Genomic DNA, 26,834 nt, shown 5'->3' with positions numbered 1-26,834 from the left:
ATTCCACAAAATCGAACCAAACATGACATCCCAGTCCTCTGCTACCAATGGGAAGTTCTCAAATTGTTGTAAATTGATTCTGATCCAATCGGCAATAGGCATGGTAAAAAATTCCCTCTCCCGTTCAGATTTGATCGGAGATAACCAAGTCGATCTCGCTACCATACAATCTCGAAACACATGGTCCAAAGTTTCCATCCCCGCACCACAAAGACTACAATTCACGTCGTCCGTCAAATGACGCCGTAATATTTCCTCATTTGTTAGAAGCCTTCCTTTGCAATATAAGCCACAGCAAGGTACGAACTCTAGAAGCCCCCTGAAGTTTTGAATAACCTGTCATATCCGATTACCTTGAGGGTGCGTTTGGTTAATGGAATATAAGATTACAAGTGAGAATAAAAGATTACCTGCGAATAGAATTACTAGGAATGTTGTATTTTGTGTTTGGTTGGTTTAACAGTAATGTAAGATTACACTGTTTGATTAAAGGAATAAAGATTATTGGAATGTATATTTTACCAATTGTGCTTATTATATATTTATTTTTTTAACAAGTTGAATTCTACTATAATATTACTATAATTAATTTATATATTTTCTTTAAAAATTTTAAATTCATAAAATTTATATAATTTTTTTTACAAAATTGAAAAGATAAATAGGTTTAATGAAAGGGTAAAATTTTATTTTAACCCCTGAACTTCATATAAAATTTTAATTATGAACTTTTTTGTAAATCTAAAATAGTTTAAGGATAAATTTGTAATTTAACATTTGCATAATTTTTATTATTCAATGACAGAAGAAGGATAATTTGAAAAAAAAATTAAGGGCATTTTAATCCAAAACGCCAGTAATCCAACAATACCTAAGGGAAGGGGCAATCACATTCCGATAATATACCCAAAAAAAGTCTGTTGGTAATAAAAGATTACCGGGATAGGGAATGTTGGCCAACCAAACAGGGAATGAGGATTTTATTCTCCCGATAATAAAATATACGTTGAACCAAACAACCCATGAGTAGTTTCTAATGTTTTTTTATCCTCTTATACTAAAATTTGTATATATAAAATATAAATTTAATTGATATTATTATTATTGTAAATTTAAATGTTTTAAATAGTATGAGGTGATTATAATATAATATTTGTTTAAAATTTTCTTAATCAATAAACAACGCAAGTACTTATAAATTTAAATTTAATTGATATTATTATTATTGTTATTGTAATTTTAAATTTTATATATATTCTAATACTGCAAAGAATAATATTTAGGCTTTATTTTTTAATTCATCATTCATATTAAAATTTTCATCATTATTTCATTTCATAAAAATAAATCACATTATTTATAGATATATAAAATGAATTAAATCAAACCTTATATATTAAACAAGTTTTCTTACATGAATCGATTGACCTCCGTGGTAAATAAATTATTGTTATTCCTTGAAGATCCGGTTCAAGTGTCATAGATAACAACGCTCAATATTAAAAGGTTGAGAGTTATCTTTGAACAAATATTACTTTTTTACTGATCTAGATTAATTAAAAAAAACACCATTACCTCTAGTACAACCGTGAGATTTCTTTACTCTACTTTAGGGGAGTTGAAGCGTAGATTAGCATGATTTCGAGCTTTTAATTGACATTATTCGTAAAATAAATTGAAAACAAAATCAGACAAAGAAGAACGCAAGTTCAAAATAAAAATAAAAGGAAATAAATAAAAATACCCTAATTCGAGTTTTGAAAGAAACAAAACCATAAGTTTTCTACATAAGTTCTTGTTCGAATGAGAAAGAATTGGTGGCTTTTTTTTATTCTTCTTTGTTATTTTAATAATAATTTATTTCTATTTTCACAATAAATAACCAATTTTTTAGAAGAAAAAATGGGAAAAATAATATAACTAATATGACACGTTTTAATTTATCAGTTTTTTTAAAGATATTTAGTTTTGGAATTAATGAGCAACATTAATATACTTTAAGGATTCTGTTGATATTTTTTTCTCTTAAGTGCCAAGTTAAGAACAAAGGTAACGTTATATATTATTCCATTATTCCATAAAAGTAAGTCAAATTAAAGTAAAATAATTAATTTGTAAATTTTAACATAATCAAGTGACTAAAACTAAATTAGACCCAGATTCCAAAACATCTTCTCATCATCGCGTACTCCAAAGCGTGACGTACCAAACTAGCAAGTACCATATTTATGGTCTTGATTCACTTTCTAAAGTCTTTTATATCGCTCCATAAAACCCTATAAGCTCAAGGACTGAAAAATAGAAAGAAAAATACCCAAAAAAAAAAGTGAGGGAAAGAGAGTTTCGATAATGGCGAGAAGTGTTTCAGTTTGGTTTGTTTTGGTCGCAATCGTCTGCTTTGTAATTGCGATCTCAGCTGAAGAGTACAGTGAATCGGAGGAGTTTGTTTGACTTTGGATCATTCCAACTTTACTGATACAGTTAGTAAGCACAAGTTTATCGTCGTCGAGTTTTACGCTCCTTGGTAAGTCTTTCATCTTTTTTTTCCCATTTGCGCCTAATTTTTGCTTATTAGTTTTTAGATCTTAATTTTATTTTTCTTTGAGAAAAGGAGGATTCAAGTGCATGCAATGAATTTATTTGTTGATTTAGAATTTAAGGAGGCTAAAATCTCTTTTAAAAAAGATTTTTTAGTGCATTTTACTCTTTATTACCAGATATTATTTTTCCTGGAGAAAGTTTTTAATTTCAGTTGTTAAGATTTTAGATCAGTGTCCAATTATAAGTTTACTTGATAGAAGTTAGAAATTAATTTGAAAAATTGAACTCGTAGTTTGCTATCTGACATTTGGTTATCTTGAAGTGATATAATTGAGTGCTTATAGAGTTCCTCAAAGAATCACTTGCTTTTGGAATCAGAGGAAAATTCTCTCATAAATTATGAGGAAACAATAAAGTTTTTATTATGAAAAGTCCTCATTTTATACTTTTTAAGCACTGCTTTCGACTTTCAATCTGCTAGGTTGTTGGAGTTTGACCTTTCTTAAAATGTAAAGTGCTACATGTGTGATTATGATGTGCTAACATGACATCATTTAGTAAACAAATTTTGCAAGAATGGGCTACATCTCTAGATCGCTTCGGTTTATTATATTACTAGTTATTCTGTTCTATAATTTGTTATCTAAATGTAGCAAACATGATTCTATGATCATTGATATATATTTTATGCAATGATTATTTAATTAGCCTTGAAATGCTTTGTTATTGAGAGATTTAACTTAATTTCTCAGTTTAAAATTTGTAACAAATTCCTTTCATTTCCTTATCATGCCTTGCTAGTCTTGTTTATCTTCTTGGCATTAAATTCTTTTAATTCTACTTTAGGTGTGGGCACTGTAGGAATCTTGCTCCTGAGGTAAAAGAATTAAATTTCCCCTGAAGTACTCAATTCTTATTGATAATTTATATGCTTAGTCTCCTAATAACAATAAAACTTCTTTGTTTCCCATGTAGTATGAGAAAGCAGCATCTATATTAAGTAAACACTACCCTCCAGTCATTCTTGCCAAAGTTGACGCCAATGAGGAAGCAAACAAAGGTTTAGCAAATCAATATGACGTTAGGGGTTACCCTACACTTAAAATTTTGAGAAATGGAGGGAAGGATGTTCAAGAATACAAAGGGCCACGTGTGAAGCTGATGGTATTGTGGAGTATTTGAAGAAACAAAGCGGTCCTGCTTCTGCTGAATTGAAGTCGACAGAAGATGCCACTGAGCTCATTGATGACAAGAAAATAGTAGTTGTAAGCTCTCTGAGAATTCTTTGCTCTTCTGTTTCCTTTTTTCATTATGAAGTTTAGCTGATATGCGTGTATGTGTTTTATTTCTAGGTTGGAGTGTTCCAGAAATTCTCTGGCGAAGAGTTTGAGAATTATATAACACTTGCTGAAATTGCGTTCTGATTATGAATTTGGTCATACTTTAGATGCTAAGCACCTTCCCCGTGGTGAATCATCAGTGATTGGCCCTGTGGTCAGACTTTTCAAGCCTTTGATGAACTCTTTGTTGACTTCAAGGTAATCTTGAGCTAGAGCTAGCAAGTTTGGCATGATAAACTACATGAAATGGGGAAAATAACTAAAAACATGATGGGACGCAAATAGACGAACAAGTCAAAATTTAGATAATAAAAATGATTAATTTACCAAATTATATAATATATGATACTTAAACATGAATATGTTTAACAATATGCGAATTGCTAATCTATCTGGACCCTGGAGCATTGACTATGATCTATATCATATCATCATTGAAATACAAATTCACTTATGTTGTTAGATGCATTTGTACCACTCACAATTATCTTTTACTGAAGATATTTCTTGCAGGATTTTAATGTGGAAGCTCTAGAGAAGTTTGTTGAAGAATCTAGCATTCCCCTTGTTACACTTTTTAACAAGGACCCAAGCAATCACCCATTTGTTATCAAGTTCTATAACAGTCCCAACCATAAGGTAAATTTACAGGATCAGAAACTACTTTTCTCCTATAGTTCTTATATAATTTGAAATAAATCAGAGTGTGGCTGTCATTTGTTTGCTAACAAGCATTATCTTGGAATGCCAATGTTTGTCATGTTTGAACTACCAAATAAATATCTTCATTCACCTTTAATGCACTTTAGAGTTTGGACCGTGTTATTCAGTTTTCTAGCAGCTTTCTTTTCTATATCATTTTGGTTTGCTTGTCATGAGTCATAATTTGATCCTTACATCCTTTAAGCTCATCTACTAATAGAAAATTCTGAATATGTTAGGCTATGTTGTTTGCAAACTTAAGTGGTGAGGGTATTGATCCCTTAAAATCTAAGTACCGTGAAGTTGCTGAGCAATACAAACAAGATGGAATTGGTTTCCTTTTGGGAGATCTTGAGGCTAGTCAAGCTGCCTTCCAGGTTAGTCTCTACTTGAATATAGTAGTTTGTTTATTGCATTTGCTACACAAGTCTAATTATTATTTTTTGTTTGAAAACAGTATTTTGGAGTTCAAGAAAGCCAAGTACCTCTAATAATCATTCAGAATAATGATGGAAAGAAGTATTTGAAACCAAATTTGAAGGCTGATGATATTGCACCATTTGTGAAGGATTACAAGGTGACATCTTCACTAGATTTAATGTATTTTTTGGGAGTATGATAAAACTTATACTTTCTTAATTCTTGCTATCAAAATTCTGGTATAATCACAACTTTTTGTCTCTTGTGCTGGTTAAGTTCATGAGTTATTGATAGGTATGAAAGTGTGAGTTATGAGACATTTTGGTAGTTTTCAATGTTCCTCTTTGGCTAAAATACTCTTTTGCAGGAAGGAAAAGTTTCACCATATGTAAAATCTGAACCTGTTCCTGAGGAGAATAACGAACCTGTGAAAGTGGTTGTTGCTGATACCCTAGAAGACATGGTTTTCAAATCAGGAAAAAATGGTGTGTAATTGGTAGATTCTTGCTATTCTCAGTTTCCCCCCCAAACTAAAAAAAACCTGTCACACTTGATATCGGATGGTTATATTATGTAGAAGACATAATACTCTTATAATTGCATGCAGTTTTTTCATCCAACAGTGTGGAACTTTGAATTTGGAATGAACTGGTGGATAACTTATTTTTGTTGTGAAGATATGGTATAGTTATGTGAATCTAAAATTTTAACTTTGAAGTGAATAGCTTATTCTTTTTTCCGTTTTCAGAGCTACGTGGTAGCTATTTTGTGAATCTTAAATTAGGGAGTAGAGTAATGCTTTTGACCACGTTTGTTTGAGTTTTCAAGTGATTTACAGCTGTTGGGAGAGACTTCAATTTTCATGTATAATTAAGCAATTATACTTTTGAAATCACCTTTCGTAGTAAAATGATTTCAAGCTTTTCTTTCTGCAGTTCTTCTTGAATTTATGCCCCCTGGTGTGGCATTGCAAGAAATTGCTGTCCATTACGAAAAAGATGCTAGTGTTTTGATTGCAAAACTTGTAAGTTTCTTTTATTTTAGTTGGTTTTGTATTGCTTTCTATAATATTGAAATATTATCCCAGTTGTAAAGTTTCATCTTCGGTTTTTTATATGTTTTGGTCAGCTGAAGTTTTTAGCTGCACTCTGATTAGCGAGAGTGTATAATAGAAATTATAAGTGCTTAAAAAATTCTCCATGGGTTATTGTTGGTAGAATACTCTCTCAGAACGCTATGATGATTTTTATTATTTAGTTGGTGATTTTAGATAAATTATCAGGAAGAATCTTTTTAATGGATTATAGCTATAATGGTACTTTAGTGGCACTAATTGTTGCAGGGACCCGCATCTCTTATATGTTGTGTTGACATCGTGTGTGTTAGATCTATGTTGCTCTAATTTTTCATTTTTCTTGGAGCAATTATGTCTGATACTTGTGTCAGATGCATATTTGGACATGGATGCAGGTATATGATCCTGCAAGATGCTTCCAAATATATGTGAAAGCTTAGAAAATATAAACACACCTGTGTTGGACACCCTCTCGTATCTGACAGTCACTTCTTAGTCCGAGTGTTGTTAACTGACCTACATTTTGGGAAAGAATTTTTTTACCCATTTGCTTCTCCATTTTTCTTTGCAGGATGCAACTGTAAATGATATTGTTAACGAGAGCTTTGATGTTAGAGGTTATCCAACCATTTATTTTAGATCTTCAAGTGGAAACATAACTCCATACGAGGGCGATAGGACCAAGGAAGACATCATCAACTTCATTGAACAGAACAAGGACAAAACTGTTAAACAAGAATCAGCGAAGGATGAGCTCTGAAAAGGGTAAGTTTCTTACAAGTAATGCCGTTCTTTTAATCTAATAGTATAAGCGAACAAATGATAAAAAGCCGTTTATGCTGAAATCATTTAATCATTTTTACTCCTTGTAGATGGCGTGTGGATTTGCAGTTTTATACAGGAACTGCCATCGATTGGATGATGCCGGATCTTCTTCCTCGCCTCCTTCCCTTTTAGTTCAATGAATCTCTTTTAATTTAAAAAAAAAAAAATCTTATTTATGAAATAATGTAGGTTGTGATTTTCGGACTTTTAGCTTTTAATTTATAATAGTTTTGTGAGCAGTTAGTTGTAATAGTTTGTCCGCAGGAAACATCAGAGCAAGTTAAATCTAGAGATGATACTTGAGTTTGTTCACTTATGTCCTTTCTAATGTTTTCAGTCGCTGCTACTTGCTTTGACGATATTTTTTTAGTATGGGAGTAGTAGTTTAGGAACCCTAAAATATAATATGGAAATTGCATAAATTATCAATACTTGCATGTAATGTTTTAGACTTGAACCCCCGTGGATTTAGATATGTGTAAATAGTTCCCCTAACAAAATACGTTGTACACTTTCATACTACTTACTACTGGTAGTGGTTTCATTTTTGGTCTTCTTTAACTAGCGTCAGAAGATATATTAGGCCATTATCTCTTGCTTAAGTGATAGATGTTAACCATTGTCATCCTTCTAATATTATGTTTGACGTCGTGGTGAACTAAGGGTGAGGAAGGGATTTGAGAAGGTGAGCTTGGATTTTGTGTAGGTCTGATAATTGAAGAGGCTTTAACATGAATTCTTCTGCACCTCCTTCCAGGCACCTGCATTCATCATTTTCTCAATTACTTTAATCATTTCACTTTCTTTCTCTTCAAAGGAAAAAAAAAGGAGAAAATATGAAAAAAAACTGACACGCTAATTCATTTTTTTTGGGGGGGGGGGAAGAGAGACTTACATGCTAATTCTTGAAGGTACATTCTCTGATGACATCACCACCACTGGGACATCTTTCCAAGAAGATCCCTGCAATTGTAAGTAAATACCAAGTTAAAGTATAATCTTGAGAATGCGAGATCATTTAATTTATTTAAAATTGATCCAGTCAATAAATAACTTATTAACCTTTAAACTACAGTTTCAAACCCTATGTAAGAGATCGCCTGACATTTAAAATTGGAGTAAATTTAAACACTGCAGTTACATAATTAGGTATGATTGGGTTCACCTTGACGCGCTTGAGTAAATCATAGCCGCTCGTTCCTGGCATTGAAAAGTCTGTCATGATTAAGTTGACGTTAAGTCCCTATATTCCATAAGAAACACAAGAAAATATTAGTTTAAACTAAAAATATCAAAATTAATAAATAACTTTAATTATCTAATCAAATAAGAGTCCAAGAAAACCATCTATTCATCTGTTTAGCTTCTGTTCTTTGAAAGAAAGAAAAAAAGTTAAAGAGTGCAAGAGAACCAATTTTGTTTAGCAAAAACAGCATGCATTAATGGCGGTTAAATTAATGGGTTGTTTTTCTCTATTATCAAGTTAAAAAGAAAAAGACACATCGAATAACGTAGCCATTAAATGATTTTTTTAAAAAAAAATATATGTTGTATGCAAATACCTTGGAAAATTAACTAAAACAATAAAATGACCCCTAAATTTTAATAAGTAAATCTTGAGCTAATTACCTTGGAATGATTTTGAAAACTGTAAAGAATACAATATTTTTATTCTAAAACTAACTTTATGATATTTAAAACCTGATGTTGTTGGGAAGACGAAGCAGGTGTTGTTGAGTTATGAAGCAGCCCTAGATATTCCAACGCTTTTTCCCCAGACTCCAAGCACGTCACTGCAATTATATACATCATGTCTGAACCAAACAGCTTTGAAAAATAAATCAATTTATGATCTTACCTTGGCATGAAAAAGCTTTGAGGAGCTTCTCCAATAACTTCCTGTCGATAACGCTGTCATCGACGGCCAAAACATGAAAACGGCGACGTTCTTCTTCTTCTTCTTCTTCCTCTTCTTCTGTTTCTGCATAATTTCTTCTTCCCAAGGTTGTCTGTTCAGAACAGTATCGTCTGATTTCATCAACTCCATTAACAAAAGGCTCGGTTGCTCGTGAGAGATCAGAGAAAGAAGTTCAGACAGTATCGTCTGATTTCATCAACTCCATTAACAAAAGGCTCGGTTGCTCGTGAGAGATCAGAGAAAGAAGGGAAGAAAGAGTTGGAATTGCTTCGGTTTAATCTGAATGAATGAATGAAATAAAGAGTGTAGAGAGAAGAAAATAGAGTTGTTCCGAGAACGGCAACTAGTATTTTGCAGCAAATGAAACTTATATTATTAGAATGTTGTGTGAGAGTATAAATTTATACTATCATTTATTAATGAATAAAATCATTAGTATTCAAGAATTTTATATTTTTTTATTTGTGCGATGAAAGCTTCATGTAATATGAATTATGTAGACAGAAGATATTTTTTTATATTATCTAGTATTTTTATATACAGCTAGTTAAATTCAGTTATAATTGTAAATTAATTTTACATTAATGAAATATTAAATATATATGTAGTTGTGATCTCTCCCTAGATTCTGTGTAACGTGTGTGGGCACATTTTTCTTTCTCTTCCTCATTCGGTCACTGTCGTTTTCTCTTTATTTTCCCGGATTTTGTTTGATTACCAAGGAAAATCCTGATTAGATCTCTGTTGTCATTTGTTTATTTTCAAATTTTTTTTTTAATTTTTTATACATTTTTAAGGGTTGGAATAGATGACTGAAAAAAATAGGGTAAACTATGCCAATGATCACTAACGTTTGAGTAAGTGTTTGTTTTTACCATTGACGTTTGAAAATCATAAATCGGTCACTAACATTATCGTTTGTTACAAAATGATCACTTGACCTTAACAATCGTTATTGCGGGTGACAAAATTGACGTGACACGTTAATATATTTTTTTGCATTATTTGACCATTATTTTGACCTACCATTTTTTTCATCCCCACTCTCTCATCTTCACTCAAAATCCCCCATTTTGAATGAATGAGGGGGCATTATTTGACCATTATATGACCAAGGAGCTCATGGAGTTAAACAAAGAAGAAGCATAGAGTGTTTCACAACTTACTATTCACCCTTACAGAGTCAACTTCGAGGGAAGCTTCTACGAAGATTTCACTGTATGTGGCAACCATGTAGATAGGATGGAGCCTGGCTTCGTTTCCGCACCTTCAAGGTCCCTCCTCCCGTACAAAGCAGTGCACGTATCAAATCGAGTATAAAGTGGTAGCAAACTAATGCCACATATGAACCCATAGGGAGCAAATTGATTATATTAGATTTTTTGATAATAAGATAAACCAAAGAAAATTTGTTGAGTTAATCGATCGACAAAATAGCCAAGTGGGGGTGAATTGGCAATAAAAATTTTGGTGGAAGCTTTTGCAGAAAATAGAAAATAATTGCACAACGATTTAGAGTGGTTCGACTTTCTTAACCAAAGTCTACGTTCACTACCTTAGCTATCCACACTAAGGATTTTCCACAAATTCACTAATTTGTTTCTTTTGAGGACAAAGAGTAACCTTACAAATCCCTCAAGAATTATACCCCAAATTCTTGAGAACACTCTCTTCCAAAGAGAACAATACAAATTTGCAAACTTACAGAAAAACCTCACAAGGCAATATGTTTGCACAATTTATAACAAGAAAACAACATCAAAGATGATTACAAATGGCCAATATGTTTTCTTGAAAGCAAAATGAATATTAAGGAAATTGGCTTGAATTGCACAAACTTGATGTTTGATTATTTCTCTCTTGTTTCTCAATGAATTCTTGTTAATCAATGGCTTCAGAACTTGTTTAAATACACATTGGATTGATTCTAGCCATTGCGAATCATTTGGGTGATGTTAGAGCCATTGTAGTGTGAAAACCCTCTTGAAAAAGGTTGATGGGAGCATGGGGTATCGGTACCCCTTCACTAGGTATCGGTACTACAGTGTAAAATTCAAATATTTCGACCGTTAAATGACTAGGGGTATCGGTACCTCTAAGGGGGTATCGATACCCATTGTGCATTATGTTTTTCTCGGGGCCAAAATTGGCATAGGGGTATCGGTACACCCTATGAGGGGTTTCAGTACCTCCTTATTTCAAACTTATTTTTGTCTCGATTAAGGCTCGAAATACTTTGTAGAAATTGTTTTAAAAACATTTGAAGTATGAAACACAATTTTACACTTTAGTAAGGATTGAAATTGACCTTTGAAAAACTTGAAGTAATATTTTGATATTCAAATAGTTAATCGATATACTTTAAAATTCATATAAAATCTTAAAAATCATTAACACTTTATTTTTTATATCGAAATATCAAAATGTTTTCAACAATCTCCCCCTTTTTGATATAACAAAACATTTTAGTAATTTTAAGATTTTCTTATTGAAAATCATTTTTGAAATCAATTTTTGAAAATTACTCCCCCTTACTATAACACTTCTCCCCCTTTTTGTTAAATCAAAAAGACTCTAAAACGTTTTTAAACAAGGTTTTTGAAAAATTAGCCAATTGCTATTTAGATAAAACATAAGCTGCTAAGATCACAATCAAGAGAAAGATTAGCCATTAGTTCTATAAATCAATATTCATAGATAATGTGCAATGGTAATTGGTCATATTCTAAATGATGCAAAAATTAATAAAACATTAAATTCAAATTAAAAATTCGACCAAACCAAATATATAAATATAAGCATTCTAGTTCAATCATCCAAACAACCATAACAAACAAATCCAAAAACATCCAAAATGTTTTAACAATAATTTCTATCTAAACTTAAGAAAACAAAGCAAGAAACAGTCTAAACGTTAATCAGTGGAGCAGAGGAGATAAATGTGCCCATATATTGGCCACATCACATGTAAGCGCGTCGACCTTCTCATCCGTCGATATCTTGAAATAGATCTTGAAGTTCTGGATCGTCATCCGCTGTCGGTGCTGGAGGAGCTTGTGAAGAGCTAGCTCCTGGTGTTTTCTCAGTAGATCGAACCCATTGATCATTTTCCTTTTTCCATCCCAATTTCTTTAAAGATGTCAAGTTGATTTTGTTTTTGAGAGGGATGGCTACATTAAGCCGTACCTTAAGTTGGGCTTGATAAACAAGTTACTCAGAAGACAGTCGTAAACTAGAGTTTCAACAAGCTTTTTATTAGGACAAGGTTTACGGTTTTAACGAGTTCAACAAAGATATTTGTGGTAGGTTTATTTCTTATTTTTATGGATATAATGTATCCACCAAAGGTCTAAAGCTCTAAGAGTGGAGTATTTGCCTCCGAATAGTCTAAACCACCAAGATATGATCAGATGAAGAAACGATCATGGCATCTAACACACTCGCACTCGTCTTGGCTTTGTAAGGAGTACCTACTATTTGTTTTTCATTATCTAAACTGTTATTATCTAAACCAAATACGTAGCTATATAGTCCGAGTCAATATAAATGAATTGACCTAGAAGATAGAATTGAATTCTTATTGTTTCGGTTTGAGCTTCATTTTGGATACAAACCGCATTGGAATAGAAAACTCGAACAAGTTGTTGGAAACTACTGGTTCGAGTTGAAAAAGTTATCAAATTTCCAAGCTTGGTAGGGTAGGAAGATATCTAAAGTTCATATCTAACATTGCTCGAAGAGAAGGGATATGTTCTTCCCGAATTTTATAAGACTCGAAGAGATAAATAAACCTATGGTAAAGATTATCCCTATGGCCAGGTTTGTAAAGCACAAGTTTGAATTGTCATTCGGGATCATCAGGGTTAGGATTTTATGGTTTGAATAGGAGGTGAATTTGGAGGTGGGTTTGGTGGTCGGTTTGAACGACTAGATGACTTAGGGCGTTTTTAGACTGGTTCAAGAAATCGGATAGGATAGATACCTGTAATTTTAAAAACATATGTATGCAACAATATCAATCCCAAAACTCAAAGAGTCCTCAATATTTCAAGGTTCTCTAAAATAATCTTAATGGGCAATTTGAAAACTATGTTGAAAACAATGTTTGAAAATCAATGTAGTTTTCAAAACAACATAATTAAATAAAAACAACAATTTAAAATCAAAACATTTTTATTTCGAAATTTTAAATTTTTTTTTTTGATAAAATCTTGTTTTTGATGAAATTGGTTGTAGAATCTAGTTTAGAAACATCATATAATCAATGCCCGATATATAGTTCAACCTAGAACTAATCAAAACTAGTCCTAAGCTCAAAAATCAATAAAATAGTGGTTTTAGGATAATACCTTGAAAATTTTGAGATTGAGTGAGAAGTGATGTAATTTGCACTAATTGATGATGCTAGCAAGATTAGGAGTTGAAAAGCGAGCGATTTCTGACTTGTATTCGAAGGATATGAGTAAGGAGGACTTTAAGAGTGAAGAGGGGAGAAACAACGATGGAGAGTGTTTAAAAGGGTTTTGGGAAAAATGATGATTTTTAGGGATTTAAAGCCTAAACCCGACAGGGGATATCGGTACCCTTATAGGGGTATCAATACACATTCAAAGAGGGTGTGATACACGTTGAAGGGGTATTGATACCTAGCAAGGGGGTATCATTACACATTCAAAGAGGGTATCGATACACGTTGAAGGGGTATTGATACCTAGCAAGGGGGTATCGATACCTATAAAGGGGGTATCGATACCTAGTGCACATAAATGTAAAAAATCTACTTTTAAACACTTAGAATGCTAAATTAATTTACTCTAGTGGTATTGGCAACTCATATTACGAAAATTAACTATGTTCAATCAATCAAATCTATCCTTAAATTTTATTTGAGCATATTATTAATTTTCTCTAAGGATAATAAACTCCCCCTAACTAATAGCAAAGAATGTAATCAAAATTGTTATTTTTATGAGCATTTTTCAATCTTAATTAAAAGTGCTAAAATAATTTTAAACACTAAGTGAATATAGGTCAGTTAAACCTAATTCTCTCCTAAGTTTCCAAAATCTTTCTTTATCTAAAGGTTTTTTTTAAAAATATATGCTAATTGGTGCAAAGTATCAACAAATTCTAGAACTACATCTCCTTTAGCGACATGATCTCTAATGAAATGATGTCTAATTTCAATGTGCTTAGTTCTAGAGTGTTAGATGTGATTTTTAGTGAGACAAATAGCACTAGTATTGTCACACTTGATAGGTATTGTACCTACTTCAATTCCATAATCTAAAAGTTGTTGTTTCATCCATAAAACTTGTGCACAACAACTACCGACTGAAATGTATTCCGCTTCAGTGGTAGATAATGCAACACAAATTTGTTTCTTTGAAAACCATGAAATTAACATATTTCCTAGGAATTGACAAGTACCAGAGGTGTTTTTCTTAAATATTTTGCATCCTCCATAATTCGCATCTGAGAAGGTATACAAGCTAAAGCTAGAGTCTCTAGGATACCAAAGTCCTAAACTAGGAGTGTCCTTAAGGTATCTAAAGATTCTCTTAACGGCTAGTAAATGTGATTCCTTAGGCCATGATTGAAATCTACACAAGCAAACACTAAATAATATTTGGTCTACTTGCGGTTAAATAAAGCAAAGAGCCAATCATTGACCTATACAATTTAACATCCACACATTACCTCTTTCATCTTTGTCAAGCTTGTAGAAGAGCTCTTTGGAGTAGCATGAGGTTCCCATTTTCAAATCCAAATTTCTTGAGCATATCATTGACGTATTTTGCTTGATTGACGAAGATGTCATTTTTTTCTTTGCTTGATTTGGAGTCCCAAGAAAATGAGAGTTCCCCCATCATGCTCATCTCGAATTCACTCTGCATTAGCTTAGAAATTTCTTGGCAAAGAGCATCATTAGTAAAACCAAATATTATTTCATCAATATAAATTTGATCTACTAATATATTTTTACCTTTTCGCTTTAAAAACAATGTAGTGTCAACCTTCCCTTTTGAAAAACCTTTTTCTATCAAAAATTTGACAATCTTTCATACCAAACTCTAGAAGCTGCTTTAAACCATAAAGAGCTTTTGTCAATTTAAAAAATGATCTGGAAATTTTGAATCTTCAAAACCAGGAGGCTGTTCAACATACACTTATTCTTTTATAAAACCATTTAAAATGCACTTTTAACATCCATTTGATATAATTTAAATTCATTGAAATATGCAAGTGCTAATAACATTCTAATTACTTCTATCCTAGCTACGAGAGCGTATTTTTCATCGTAATCTATGCCCTCTTCTTGAGTATAGTCTTGAGCATCAAGTCTAGCATTGTTCCTCACTATATTACCACTTTCATCAAGTTTATTCCTAAATACCCTTCTAGTACCTACAGTAGATTTATTACTAGGCCTTTCAACTAATGTCCATACTTTACTTCTCTCAAATTGATTTAACTCTTTGCATAGCCATGATCCAATGTTCATCATTAATGCTTCTTTAATATTCTTAGGCTCTATGCATGAGATAAATGCAACATAATTACATATATTCTAAGAGAAGATAGAGTTGTTACCCTTTGGATGGATCACCTATTATCTCACCATCCTTGACATAGTTGTATTCTCTGGGTAATACTTCCCTTTCTTCAATGGTTGGATTCTGAGGACATCGTGAGTGTCCTCATCTTTTTTTTTTTCTTCTTTGATGATGGTTCTCCAACATATCTAACGTCATTTGCTTTTACAACACCAACATCATCATCAACACAAAAATCCTTCCTCAGAAGGGGATTATCATTGAAAACATGTATAGACTCTTCTACAACTAAAGTTCTTTATTAAATACTCGATAAGCTTTAGAATTTAAGGAATAACCCAGAAAAATTCCTTCATCACTTTTAGCATCAATTTGCCAAGATTGTCTTTACCGTTGTTTAAAACAAAAAATTTACATCCAAAAGGATGAAAATAACTAATGTTAGGATTTTTATTTTTGAAAAGTTCAAATGGAGTTTTCTTTAAAATTGTACTAATCATTACTCGATTTGTAACATAATAAGCGGTATTTGTGGCTTCCGCCCAAAAATATTTTGGCAAATTGTTTTCACAAAGCATGATTATAACCATTTCTTCTAAAGTTCGATTTTTCCTCTCAACAACTCCATTTTGTTGAGGGGTTCTAGGTGCTGAAAATTATGGGTAATACCATTAGAATTAAAAAAATCAATAAATCCAAGATTTTCAAATTCAGTACCATGATCCTAACACTAATTATGGAGTAACTTTTTCATTTTGGATTACTTTTGAAAACGTGATGAAGTTTTCTAATGCTTTATCTTTAGTACTTAAGAATAGAACCTAAGTATATCTAGATAATTATCTACCAATACAAAGCAATATTGTTTTCCACCCAAGCTAACAGTCCTAATTGGCCCAAAAAGATCTATATAGATCAATTATAATACTCTAGTTGATACATCATTAATGGACTTAAGGATGCTCTTTGATGTTTTCCTTTAGCACAAGCATCACATATTTATCTTTATTAAATTTTAGCTTTGGCAATCCTTTTACTAAATCTCCTTGAATTAGTCTTTGTAAAATACTCATGCTAGTATGTCCTAGTCTCCTATGCCATAACCAACTATCATGTTCATCCTTAGCAACTAGACATAAATTAGTCATATTTAATGAATCTAAATGCACCATATAAATGTTTCCTATTCTATGACCAACAAGCATAATCCGATTATATGTAATGTCCATAACTTTACAACCATTTGTTTCAAATAAGACATTGTATCCTTTATCACATAATTGACTAATACTCAATAGATTATGCTTTAATCCATTCACATATAAACATTTTAATTTTTATGGAAGAGATATTACCTATAGTGCCTATACCTTCAATGTGACCTTTTGAATTATCACCAAAAGTTACCTCTCCTCCATTTTTCTCGTTAAGCTCTATAAATCGGTTCTTGTCTCTGGTCATGTTTCTTGAGCATCCACTATCAAGGTACCATGAGTTTGAACTTGTATTTTATGCCTTGGGTCCATATTCATTAGTTTCTAAAATCTTAGTCCCTTGGGTATCCATTTGTGTAGGATACCTTATCTTTAGTAGTACGAGTTCTTTAGGAATCCATATACTTCTAATGATTTTTCCATTAGAGGTTCTTTGGGACCTCTATGATTGTAGTTTTTAAAACTTTATCTAACAAAGTTGGATTTTGAACTTTCTCCATTTCAAAGCGTTTTGTTCCAACTTTATTAAAAGAAGCTTTAAGATCATCAATTTCGTTTTGATGATCGTCATTAACTCTTGAAAGTAAGATATGAAATCCGTACTTTTCTTTTCAAATTCATCTAATTTGATTTGCAATTCTTTGTCCTTACTTTCAAGATCATGTTGGTCTTGGATGAGATTAATTTTCATTTTCAATTTTGAAATATCACTTTTGTATTTTAAAAATAATTTCTCATAATCCGAAGCCAACCCAGTATATTCCTCTAACAACTCATCAAAAGAACAATCTTCGAAATTAAATGAGTTAGAGGTTACCTGAGAATCCTCCCTAAAAGCTATTAAGCACAAGTTTGCTACTTCTTGTTCCTCTTCATCGGAAGCTTCTTCATCGCTCCATGTAGCCACGTGTGTCTTATGCTTCTTCTTGGATTGACCATTTTTCTTTAATTGTGGGCAATCATATTTGACATGCCCGGGCTTTTTGCATTCGTGGCAAATGATAGTGTCCTTCTCTTTTGGTTCATTCTTGAAGCCTTCATTACGTTTGAATTTTCTTCCTCTATTGGGCTTCATTAGTTTTCTGAACCTTTTGGCAAATAATGTCATTTCCTCGTCATCGTCATCTTTATCAGAATCACTCTCATCTTTTTTGGATTTGAGAGTAACTCCATCATTCTTCTTCTTCTCCGTCTCATTCTTTCTCTTTTCTCGAGGTCTTCCTCATCTTGAAGCATCATTTCATGTGTGAGAGAAACCGATTAGCTCATCGAGGGTTAAAGATTTTAAATTTTTAGTCTCGATAATCGTCGTCTTATTTGATTGTCAAACTTTTGGAAGAGAGTAAACTAACTTCCTCACAAGCTTCTCATTTGGAATGAACTCTCAATATGATTTGAGACTATTGACAATCACGGAAAATCTATCCGTCATAGCTTTGATGTCTTCATCCAGTTTCATCCGGTTTCATCCTGAAATTTTCATAGCTATGAGTTAGAAGACTAATTTTAGATTCTTTTACCTCCTTTGTGTCTTCATGACTTGTAGTTTATCCCTATCTTATTGGCAGTTGTACAAGATAACTCTTCCATATTCATCTCCAAGAGCACAAAATATAATATAGATATCCTTTGAGTTAAGCTGGAACATTCTTGTATCTCCTTCACTCCACAATCTTGAATGAGTCAAAGGTATGATGTATCTGTCTTCTATGATATTACATGCTCCTATGTCACTTGCTTGAATAAAGTACCTCATTATATTCTTCCAATAAGCATAATTAGCTCCATTGAAGAAATGAGGCTTGTTGACGAGCATTGAATCAAGACCAAAGTCAAAGTTTGAAGTAGAGGCCATTGATGACTTGAATATCGATATAACTCCTCCCGAATCGACTCAAGAGGTGATTAAACCTTTAAATATGTGAGGCTCTGATACCAATTGTTGAGTTAATCGATCGACGAAATAGCCAGAGGGGGGTGAATTGACAATAAAAATTTTGGTGGAAGCTTTTGTAGAAAATAGAAAATAATTGCACAACGATTTAGAGTGGTTCGACTTTCTCAACCAAAGTCTACGTCCACTACCTTAGCTATCCACACTAAGGATTTTTCACAAATTTACTAATTTGTCTTTATTTTGAGGAAAAAGAGTAACCTTACAAATCCCTCAAGAATTATACCTCAAATTCTTGATAACACTCTCTCCCAAAGAGAACAATACAAATTTCGCAAACTTACAGAAAAACCTCACAATGCAATATGTTTGCACAATTCTAACAAGAAAGAACACTCAAAGATGATTACAAATGAGCACAATATGTGTTCTTGAAAGCAAAATGAATATTGAAGGAAAATTGGCTTGAATTGCACAAACTTGATGTTTGATGCTTTCTCTCTTGTTTCTCAATGAATTCTCATTGATCAATGGCTTCAGAACTTGTTTAAATACACCTTGGATTGATTCTAGCCGTTGTGAATCATTTGGGTGATGTTAGAGCCGTTGTAGTGTGAAAACCCTCTTAAAAAAGGCTGCTGGGAGCGTGGGGTATGGTACCCCTTCAATGGGTATCGGTACTTGCATTATAATTCAAATATTTCGACTGTTAAATTACAAGGGGTATCGGTTACTCTAAGGGGGTATCGATACCCATTGAGCATTCTGTTTTTCTCAGAGCCAAAATTGGCATAGGGTATCGGGTACCTCCCTATTTAAATTATTTTTGGCTCGATTAAGGCTCGAAATACTTTGTAGAAATTGTTTCAAAAACATTTGAAGTATGAAACACAATTTTACACTTTAGTAAGGATTGAAATTGACATTTGAAAAACTTGGAGTAATTTTTTGTATTCGAATAGTTTAATCGAATATACTTTAAAATTCAATATAAAATCTTAAAATTCATTAACACTTTATTTGTTATATCAAAACATCAAAATGTTTTCAACAAAATTGATGCTAAAGTGAAAGTAATGTAATCAATAAAGAAATATACCAGTTCATGCTACAACATTCCAGGAAATAAATGGTCAGATATCGAATCGACGAATATGCTATTATGATTCCCAAATTATATGCAAGCGTTGAATATTAATCTATGTAATCAACATTGATTAAATCCATTTGAACTACTTTAATAATTTTCATCAATTAAGATTCAAACCATTAACAATGTTAATCAACTGGCTGCACATTTTTCAATGTAACTATGCTACTTAGCAACACCAAAGCTCACACAAGTATATAGCAACTCAAATAAAACTACTTCTAGATTTATATGTTGCAAATATTTCTACTCGCAATCATGAAGTTCAAAGCTCATAAACCAAATATCCAAGAGAACACAAAATAAAGAAATTCATAATAAACATCCAATAACAAGTTAAACATTCGAAACACTCCCTCTTTCAATAGAAGGTGTTGAACGGTGACCCGCTGACCACTGAAGCTCTTCAGCAAGCTTCCTTTCTGCTGCAACAATCCCTGGCAGAAAATTTAGGCATCCATGGCTTGAAAAGAAATAACGTGAAAATGGTACTTTTGATCTCTCACCATCCTCACACTTTTTGCACCTAAGTACTCCCATTTTATAGCTTGAATGAAAATTTCATCACTCAATAGGATAAATTCATGTTTCAGGTGTTATCTATCCACATGACAGCTACCCGCACCAACTGTTCTAATCAAAAAGATTCTTCCAACCATATGGAGTTTAGTTACAACATTCGATTAGTATTTTCTACAGTGTTATAGCATCGGTGCAACATTTTACAGTAACAAAAATCAAGTGTAGCCCTTAACTACCCACTATGCTCATAACATGCAAAATATGAAAAATTAAGTAAATTTAATCCTAAAATGCTCCTAAATATGCTTAAGTTCAAACTAAACTTATATAATTTAGGCTACCAAAAATAACTCTTTTGGATAGTTATCACAACTTGATGCTACGAAAATGCTATAGCAAACAACGTAAGTGCACGTATCACAAATCAAGTAATAAAGTGATAGCAAACTAATACTACGGATGTCGAAACAACATGGAGGGAAATTATTAAATTATAGTTTTTTTACAATAAGATGAATCAAAGGAAATTGAAGCTAAAGAAAGTAATGTAATCAATAATAAAAGATACCAGTTCATGCTACAACATTCAAGGAAGCAAATGGTCAAATATCAAATCGACGGATATTTATTATGATTCATAAATTCTAAGTAAGGGTTGAATACTTAATCTATGTAATCAACATTGATTAAATCCGTTTGAACTACTTTAATAATTTTCATCAATTAAATATTCAAACCATTAACAATGCTAATCAATTGGTTGCACACTTTTCAATGTACTATGCTACTCAACAACACCAATGCTGACACAAGTATATAACAACTCGAATAAAACTACTTCTAGATTTAAACGAAAATACTATATATGTAATTGCAAACATTTCTACTTGCAATCATGAAGTTCAAAGCTCAAAAACAAATATCTAGAACACAAAATAAAGAAATCCATAATAAACATCAAATAACAAGTTAAACATTCAAAATACTCACTCTCTCAATAGACGGTGTTGAATGGTGACCCGCTGATCGTTGAAGCTCGTCAGCAAGTTTCCTTTCTGCTGCAGCAATCCCTGGAAGAAGATTTAGGCATCCATGGCTTGAAAAGAAATAACGTGAAAATGGTACTTTTGATCTCTCACCATCCTTACACTTTTTGCACCCAAATACTCCCCTTGAATGAAAATCTCATCGCCCAATAGAATAAATCCAAGTTTCAGGTGTTATCCATCCTCATGACAGCTACCCGCGCCAGATGTCCCGATCTAAAATATTCTTCCAATCGTATGGGGTTTAAACGACTGCTACAACATCCGATCAATATTTCCTGTAGTACTACAACATCAATGCAACATTTTGCAGCAAATAAAATCAAGTTTAGCCCTTAATAACCCACTATGCTCCTAACATACAAATTATGCAAAATTAAGTAAATTTAATCCTAAAATGATCCTAAATGTGCTTAAGTTCAAACTAGACTTACATAATTAAGGCTACCAAATAACTCTTTTGGATAGTTATCACAAGTTGATGCTACAAAAATTCTATAACATACAACGCAAGTGCATGTGTCGCAAATCACGTAACAAAGTGGTATAAAACTAATGTTACGAATGTCAACCTACATGTATCAATGGTTATATTAGAGTTTTTGACAATAAGATGAATCAATATAAATTAATGCTAAAGTGAAAGTAATGTAATCAATAACGAAAGATACTAGTTCATGCAACATCATTCCAGGAAGCAAATGGTTAGCTATCGAATCGACGAATATGCTATTATGATTCCCGAATTCTATGCAAGTGTTGAATACTTAATCTATGTAACACTGATTAAATCCGTTTGAACTACTTTAATAATTTTCATCAATTAAAGATTCAAACCATTAACAATGTTAATTAACTGGCTACACATTTTTCAATGTAACTATGTTACTTAGCAACACTAATGCTCACACAAGTATATAACAACTCGAATAAAACTACTTCTAGATTTAAATGAAAATAATATATATGTAATTACAAATATTTCTACTCGCAATTATGAAGTTCAAAGCTCATAACCAAATATCCAAGAGAAAACAAAATAAAGAAATCCATAATAAACATATAATAACAAGTTAAACATTTGAAACTCCCTCTCAATAGAAGGTGTTGAACGGTGACCCACTGATCGTTGAAGCTATTCAGCAAACTTCCTTTCTACTTCAACAATCCCTGACAGAAGAATTAGGCGTCCATGGCTTGAAAAGAAATAATGTGGAAATGGTACTTTTGATCTCTCTCATCATAACATTTTTGCACCCAAATACTCCCCTTTTATAGCCTGAATAAAATATTATTGACCAAGAGGATAAATCCACGTTTCATGTGTTATCCATCCATATGACAGCTACTGATGCCAACTATCCCAATCAAGAAGATTCTTCTAATCGTCTAGAGTTTAGACGACTGCTACAGCATCCGATCAGTATTTTCTGCAGTGCAACATTTTGCAACAACAAAAATCAAGCTTAGCCTTAACAACCTACTATGCTTTTAACATGCAAAATATGCAAAATTAAGTAAATTTAATCCTAAAATGCTCCTAAATATATTGAAGTTCAAATAAAACTTAAATAATTAAGGCTACCAAATATAACTCTTTTGGATAGTTATCACAACTTGATGCTACAAAAATGCTATAGCATAAAACGCAAGTACACGTATCATAAATCAAGTAATAAAGTGGTAGCAAACTAATGCTATGGATGTCGAACCCACAAGGAGCAAAATGGTTATATTTGAGTTTTTGGCAATAAGATGAATCAAAGAAAATTGATGCTAAAGTGAAAGTAATGTAATCAATAATGAAATTTACCAGTTCATGCTATAGCAATCCAGGAAGCAAATGGTCAGCTATCAAATTGACGGATATACTATTATTATTCCCAAATTCTATGCAAGCGTTGAATACTTAATCTATATAATCAACATTGATTAAATCCATTTGAATTACTTTAATAATTTTCATCAATTAAAGATTTAAACCATTAACAATGCTAATCAACTAGTTGCACACTTTTCAATGTAACTATGCTACTCAGCAACACCAATACTCACACAAGTATATAGCAACTCGAATAAAACTACTTCTAGATTTAAACGAAATTACTATAAATGTAATTGCAAATATTTCTACTACAATCATGAAGTTCAAAGCTCATAAACCAAATATCCAAGAGAACACGATATAAAGAAATCCATAATAAACATATAATAACAAGTTAAACATTTGAAACACTCCCTCTCCTTATAGAAGGTGTTGAATTGTGACCCGCTGATCGCTGAAGCTCTTCAGCAAGCTTCATTTCTGCTGCAGCGATCCCTGGCAAAATATTTAGGCGTTCATGGCTTGAAAAGAAATAATGTGGAATTGATATTTTTGATCTCTCATCATCCTCACACTTTTTAGTAAATTTAATCCTAAATATGCTTAAGTTCAAACTAAACTTAGATAATTAAGGCTACCAAATATAACACTTTTGGATAGTATCACTCGCCTCACCATAAGCTATCCAAAATCTCCATATAAAATTATGTAAAATTAGAATCATATGAAATCTGGATTTTGCTAAACATATTCCCTTTCTCTCTATGCTTATTGAGTCTGATATATCTGAGCATAAAACTTTTTGGTTTCTCGTTATGACAATATTGAGCCATAGAACCCCTCTATTGAAAAGGCTTCAGGGTCATATGTATTCTCATTATGAAAATATTGAGCTCTCTTTATAAGGTTAAATATTATGTTATTCTTTTTTTCTAATTAAGAAGTGCCTCACTTCCTCGAGGGTCAAGTTCTCTCTCTCATCGACCATTAGCCTCGTCGTCACTAATCTATAGAGATGTTACTGAAACATTAAGTCGACATAAACCTCCACCAAAAGTTGAAACAAAATCAGCTACCACACCATGGAAACACCATGTAGATGGGAAAATATTGAGAAAATAATGATTTGTATTAATTTGCATATATTTTGCCACCAAGTCTCCATTTTTCTTAAATTATTGTCATCTAATGTATGCATGTAAATGAATCTCAAATAATCCTCCATTTCTCAATTTCTCACTCTTTGCTTATTCTTTGTTTAACTCTAGGAACCCTTGTCTTTGTTTAGTTTCATTCCTTGTTTGTGCAAGAAAACCCCTCATTCATCCAAAAAATGTGGATTTTGACTTATAAAAAGTATGAAGATGAGAGAGTGGAGATGGAAGGAAAGGGTAGATCAAAATAATGGTCAAACAGTGCCAAAAAATCATATTAACGTGCCGCATCAGATTTTTGTCACCCACAGTAACGACTGTTAACTTTGAGTGACTATTTTGTAACAAACGATAACGTTAGTGATCGATTTAAGACTTTTCAAACATTATTAGTGAAAACGATCACTTACTTAAACATTAGTGACCATTAGCATAGTTTACCATAATAAATAACTAATTATTGTTATAATTAGTAAAAGCCATGAGAAGTAAAAAATGTTATGGGATAGGTTTTATATGGACAATTTTATTTTGAATTATTTTTTTTAAAATTATATTCGGTTCATATTAGTATTTTAAAATTATAAATTTGAGTGCTTTTAAGAGTAATTATTTCTTATTTAAGATTTATATTGATTATTTTTTATCATAACCAAAGTAAACCAACATTATTGATATAAACATAAATTGTGTATTAAACTAAAATAGACGTGTAATTTTAATATTTATTTTTATATATAATAAATTAAATATAAAAAACATACACAATTTTTTTATTAATCTGGGGTAAGTACAAAACAATATATGTTCAAAGATAATTCTCAATCATTTAACATTGAATGCTCATGTAATACCCCAAATTTTGGACTAGTAGTTTCGGGTTTACCCAAGGGGTAAGTAGACCTTGTGAATTTCATGATTTAAGTTGTTGGCCTTAATTGGGTTTTGTTTTAGGCCCAACTAGCCATAAAAATGAGTTTTAAAATTGTAGAAAAACAAGGAAGGACTAATTGTTCCATTTCCCCTTTTTGCAAAGATGATGGTTTTATATCTCATCCTATTTCTCTTTTTCTTCATTTCTTCTTCTTCATCTTCTCTAAGTAGCCATAGCTCTAAGGTAAGGTTTTGAACCTTTTTCTTGTTTCATTTTCGTCCTAATAACCCCTAGCAATATCATTTTGAAGATTCAAGCTTTGGGTGTTATTTTTGCAAAAAAACAAAATAGAGGGGTTTTTAATCATCCAAGCCTTGAGAAGAGTGATTGCTAGCTAATGGAGCTCTATTTCATGATTCAATCATCAAGGTAGTTTATTTGTAATGCTTTGTAGTATTAAGTTTTCAAAAATCACAAGAAATCACTAAGATTTGTATAGTTGAGTATTTAGTGTTTCACTTTTGATTCATGATATAAATCAGGAATTTGTTATTTAGTATGTGTTTATGACACCTTAAGCTCCTAAATAGCTACCCATAACATTGATATATGATTTAGAATCAAACTATGGCCTTAAGGATGAATTTTGAGTGTTTCTCAAACCTAAAATAACTATTTCATGGTTCAAGTATCGATATTGGGATGAACAACATCGATATTGTTAAATTGGGGAAAAAATTAGGGATTTTAACTGGGAGTATTGATACTACTAAGAAGAGTATCGATACTATCAATATCGATATTGAGGCCCCATTTCGCAACATAATACATTTTTGGTACTGATACTCATAGGGGTATCGATACTTGACCCTAGGGTATGGATACTACAAGTATAGTATCGTTACTACTCACTTTGGATGATTATATTTGACTCGTTTAAGGCCTGTAAGAGCTAAGTATGATCCGTAATAGTAAGACTTAGTCCATGAGGGACATAAATGATCAATCATACCTAAAAACAATTATAGGAGTGGGTTACATCAAGAATAACCATATTAAGTGTAATACTTTGCAGTATATTCAATCGAGGACGTATACGGATAGTTGCAACCGAGGATCATTACAAGAGATATTCGATAAGCGGTACGATGTTTATGTCATATTTAATGGTAGAAAAAAACATGAGCTTCAGGAATGTTAATGAACCTAGAAAGAGTAAGACGTTCTTTTCAATCCAAGAGGTTCTGAAGGGAAGTACAACAAGATTGAATGGAGCACCACTTCTTAGAAATGAACACGAGCCAGATATCGGGCTAGTTACTTCCACGGTTAATAAATAAACCTTTGCATAATGTTTTAGAAGAGAAAACGATTGAGATAACAACTATTGTGATGTTAACTTCACTTTAGTGCGTCCATCTATGTTATGGTATACTCAGGTTACCTTAGTTGCCCTAACGGGGCATTATCAGTGTGCGAGGTACTTCAGTGGCTAAATAGGTACGAGACCCGAACACCTGTGAGGAGTGGGTTAGCAATGTCAGTGTTATTACAGCATGTGGGCCTTAGATATGCATGAGTAGTTATGTTAGTTCAGTTCAGTCGAGTAAGCTTCTAATGCATATAAATTTTGGTTCCTACCCTAGGCTATTTCATATTCAAGGTAGGTTGGGATATTGTTCTGAGATGCGCATAAAATTCCTCCGACATCACCACCAGACCTACCTCATGTCTGTTTACGTCTGTCATTGTAACACCTATAACTCGTATACGTCTC

At 32.3% G+C, this 26,834-nt stretch overlaps 1 protein-coding gene and 1 pseudogene across 1 annotated transcript; one reads left to right on the top strand and one right to left on the bottom strand.

The window, feature by feature from the left end:
• The first annotated feature begins 2,224 nt into the window (after positions 1 to 2,224).
• Positions 2,225 to 7,210, top strand: LOC120194893 (annotated as a pseudogene).
• On the bottom strand, positions 7,105 to 20,176 carry LOC120195078 (two-component response regulator ARR8-like). The gene is made up of 7 exons (XM_039197192.1): positions 20,031 to 20,176; positions 9,013 to 9,187; positions 8,762 to 8,936; positions 8,605 to 8,696; positions 8,069 to 8,146; positions 7,799 to 7,866; positions 7,105 to 7,664 (listed from the first exon to the last, which is right to left on the bottom strand). The coding sequence occupies exons 1-7, from the start codon at positions 20,174 to 20,176 to the stop codon at positions 7,562 to 7,564; spliced, it is 837 nt and encodes a 278-aa protein (XP_039053123.1). The 3' UTR covers positions 7,105 to 7,561.
• Between the last annotated feature and the right edge of the window lie 6,658 nt (positions 20,177 to 26,834).

Source organism: Hibiscus syriacus, unplaced genomic scaffold (assembly GCF_006381635.1).
Source record: "Hibiscus syriacus cultivar Baekdansim isolate YM2019G1 unplaced genomic scaffold, ASM638163v2 tig00117005_pilon, whole genome shotgun sequence".
NCBI classification, from domain to species: Eukaryota; Viridiplantae; Streptophyta; class Magnoliopsida; order Malvales; family Malvaceae; genus Hibiscus; species Hibiscus syriacus.
The sequence above is the reverse complement of the archived record's forward strand: the minus strand, read 5'-3'. Positions and strand labels throughout refer to the sequence as shown.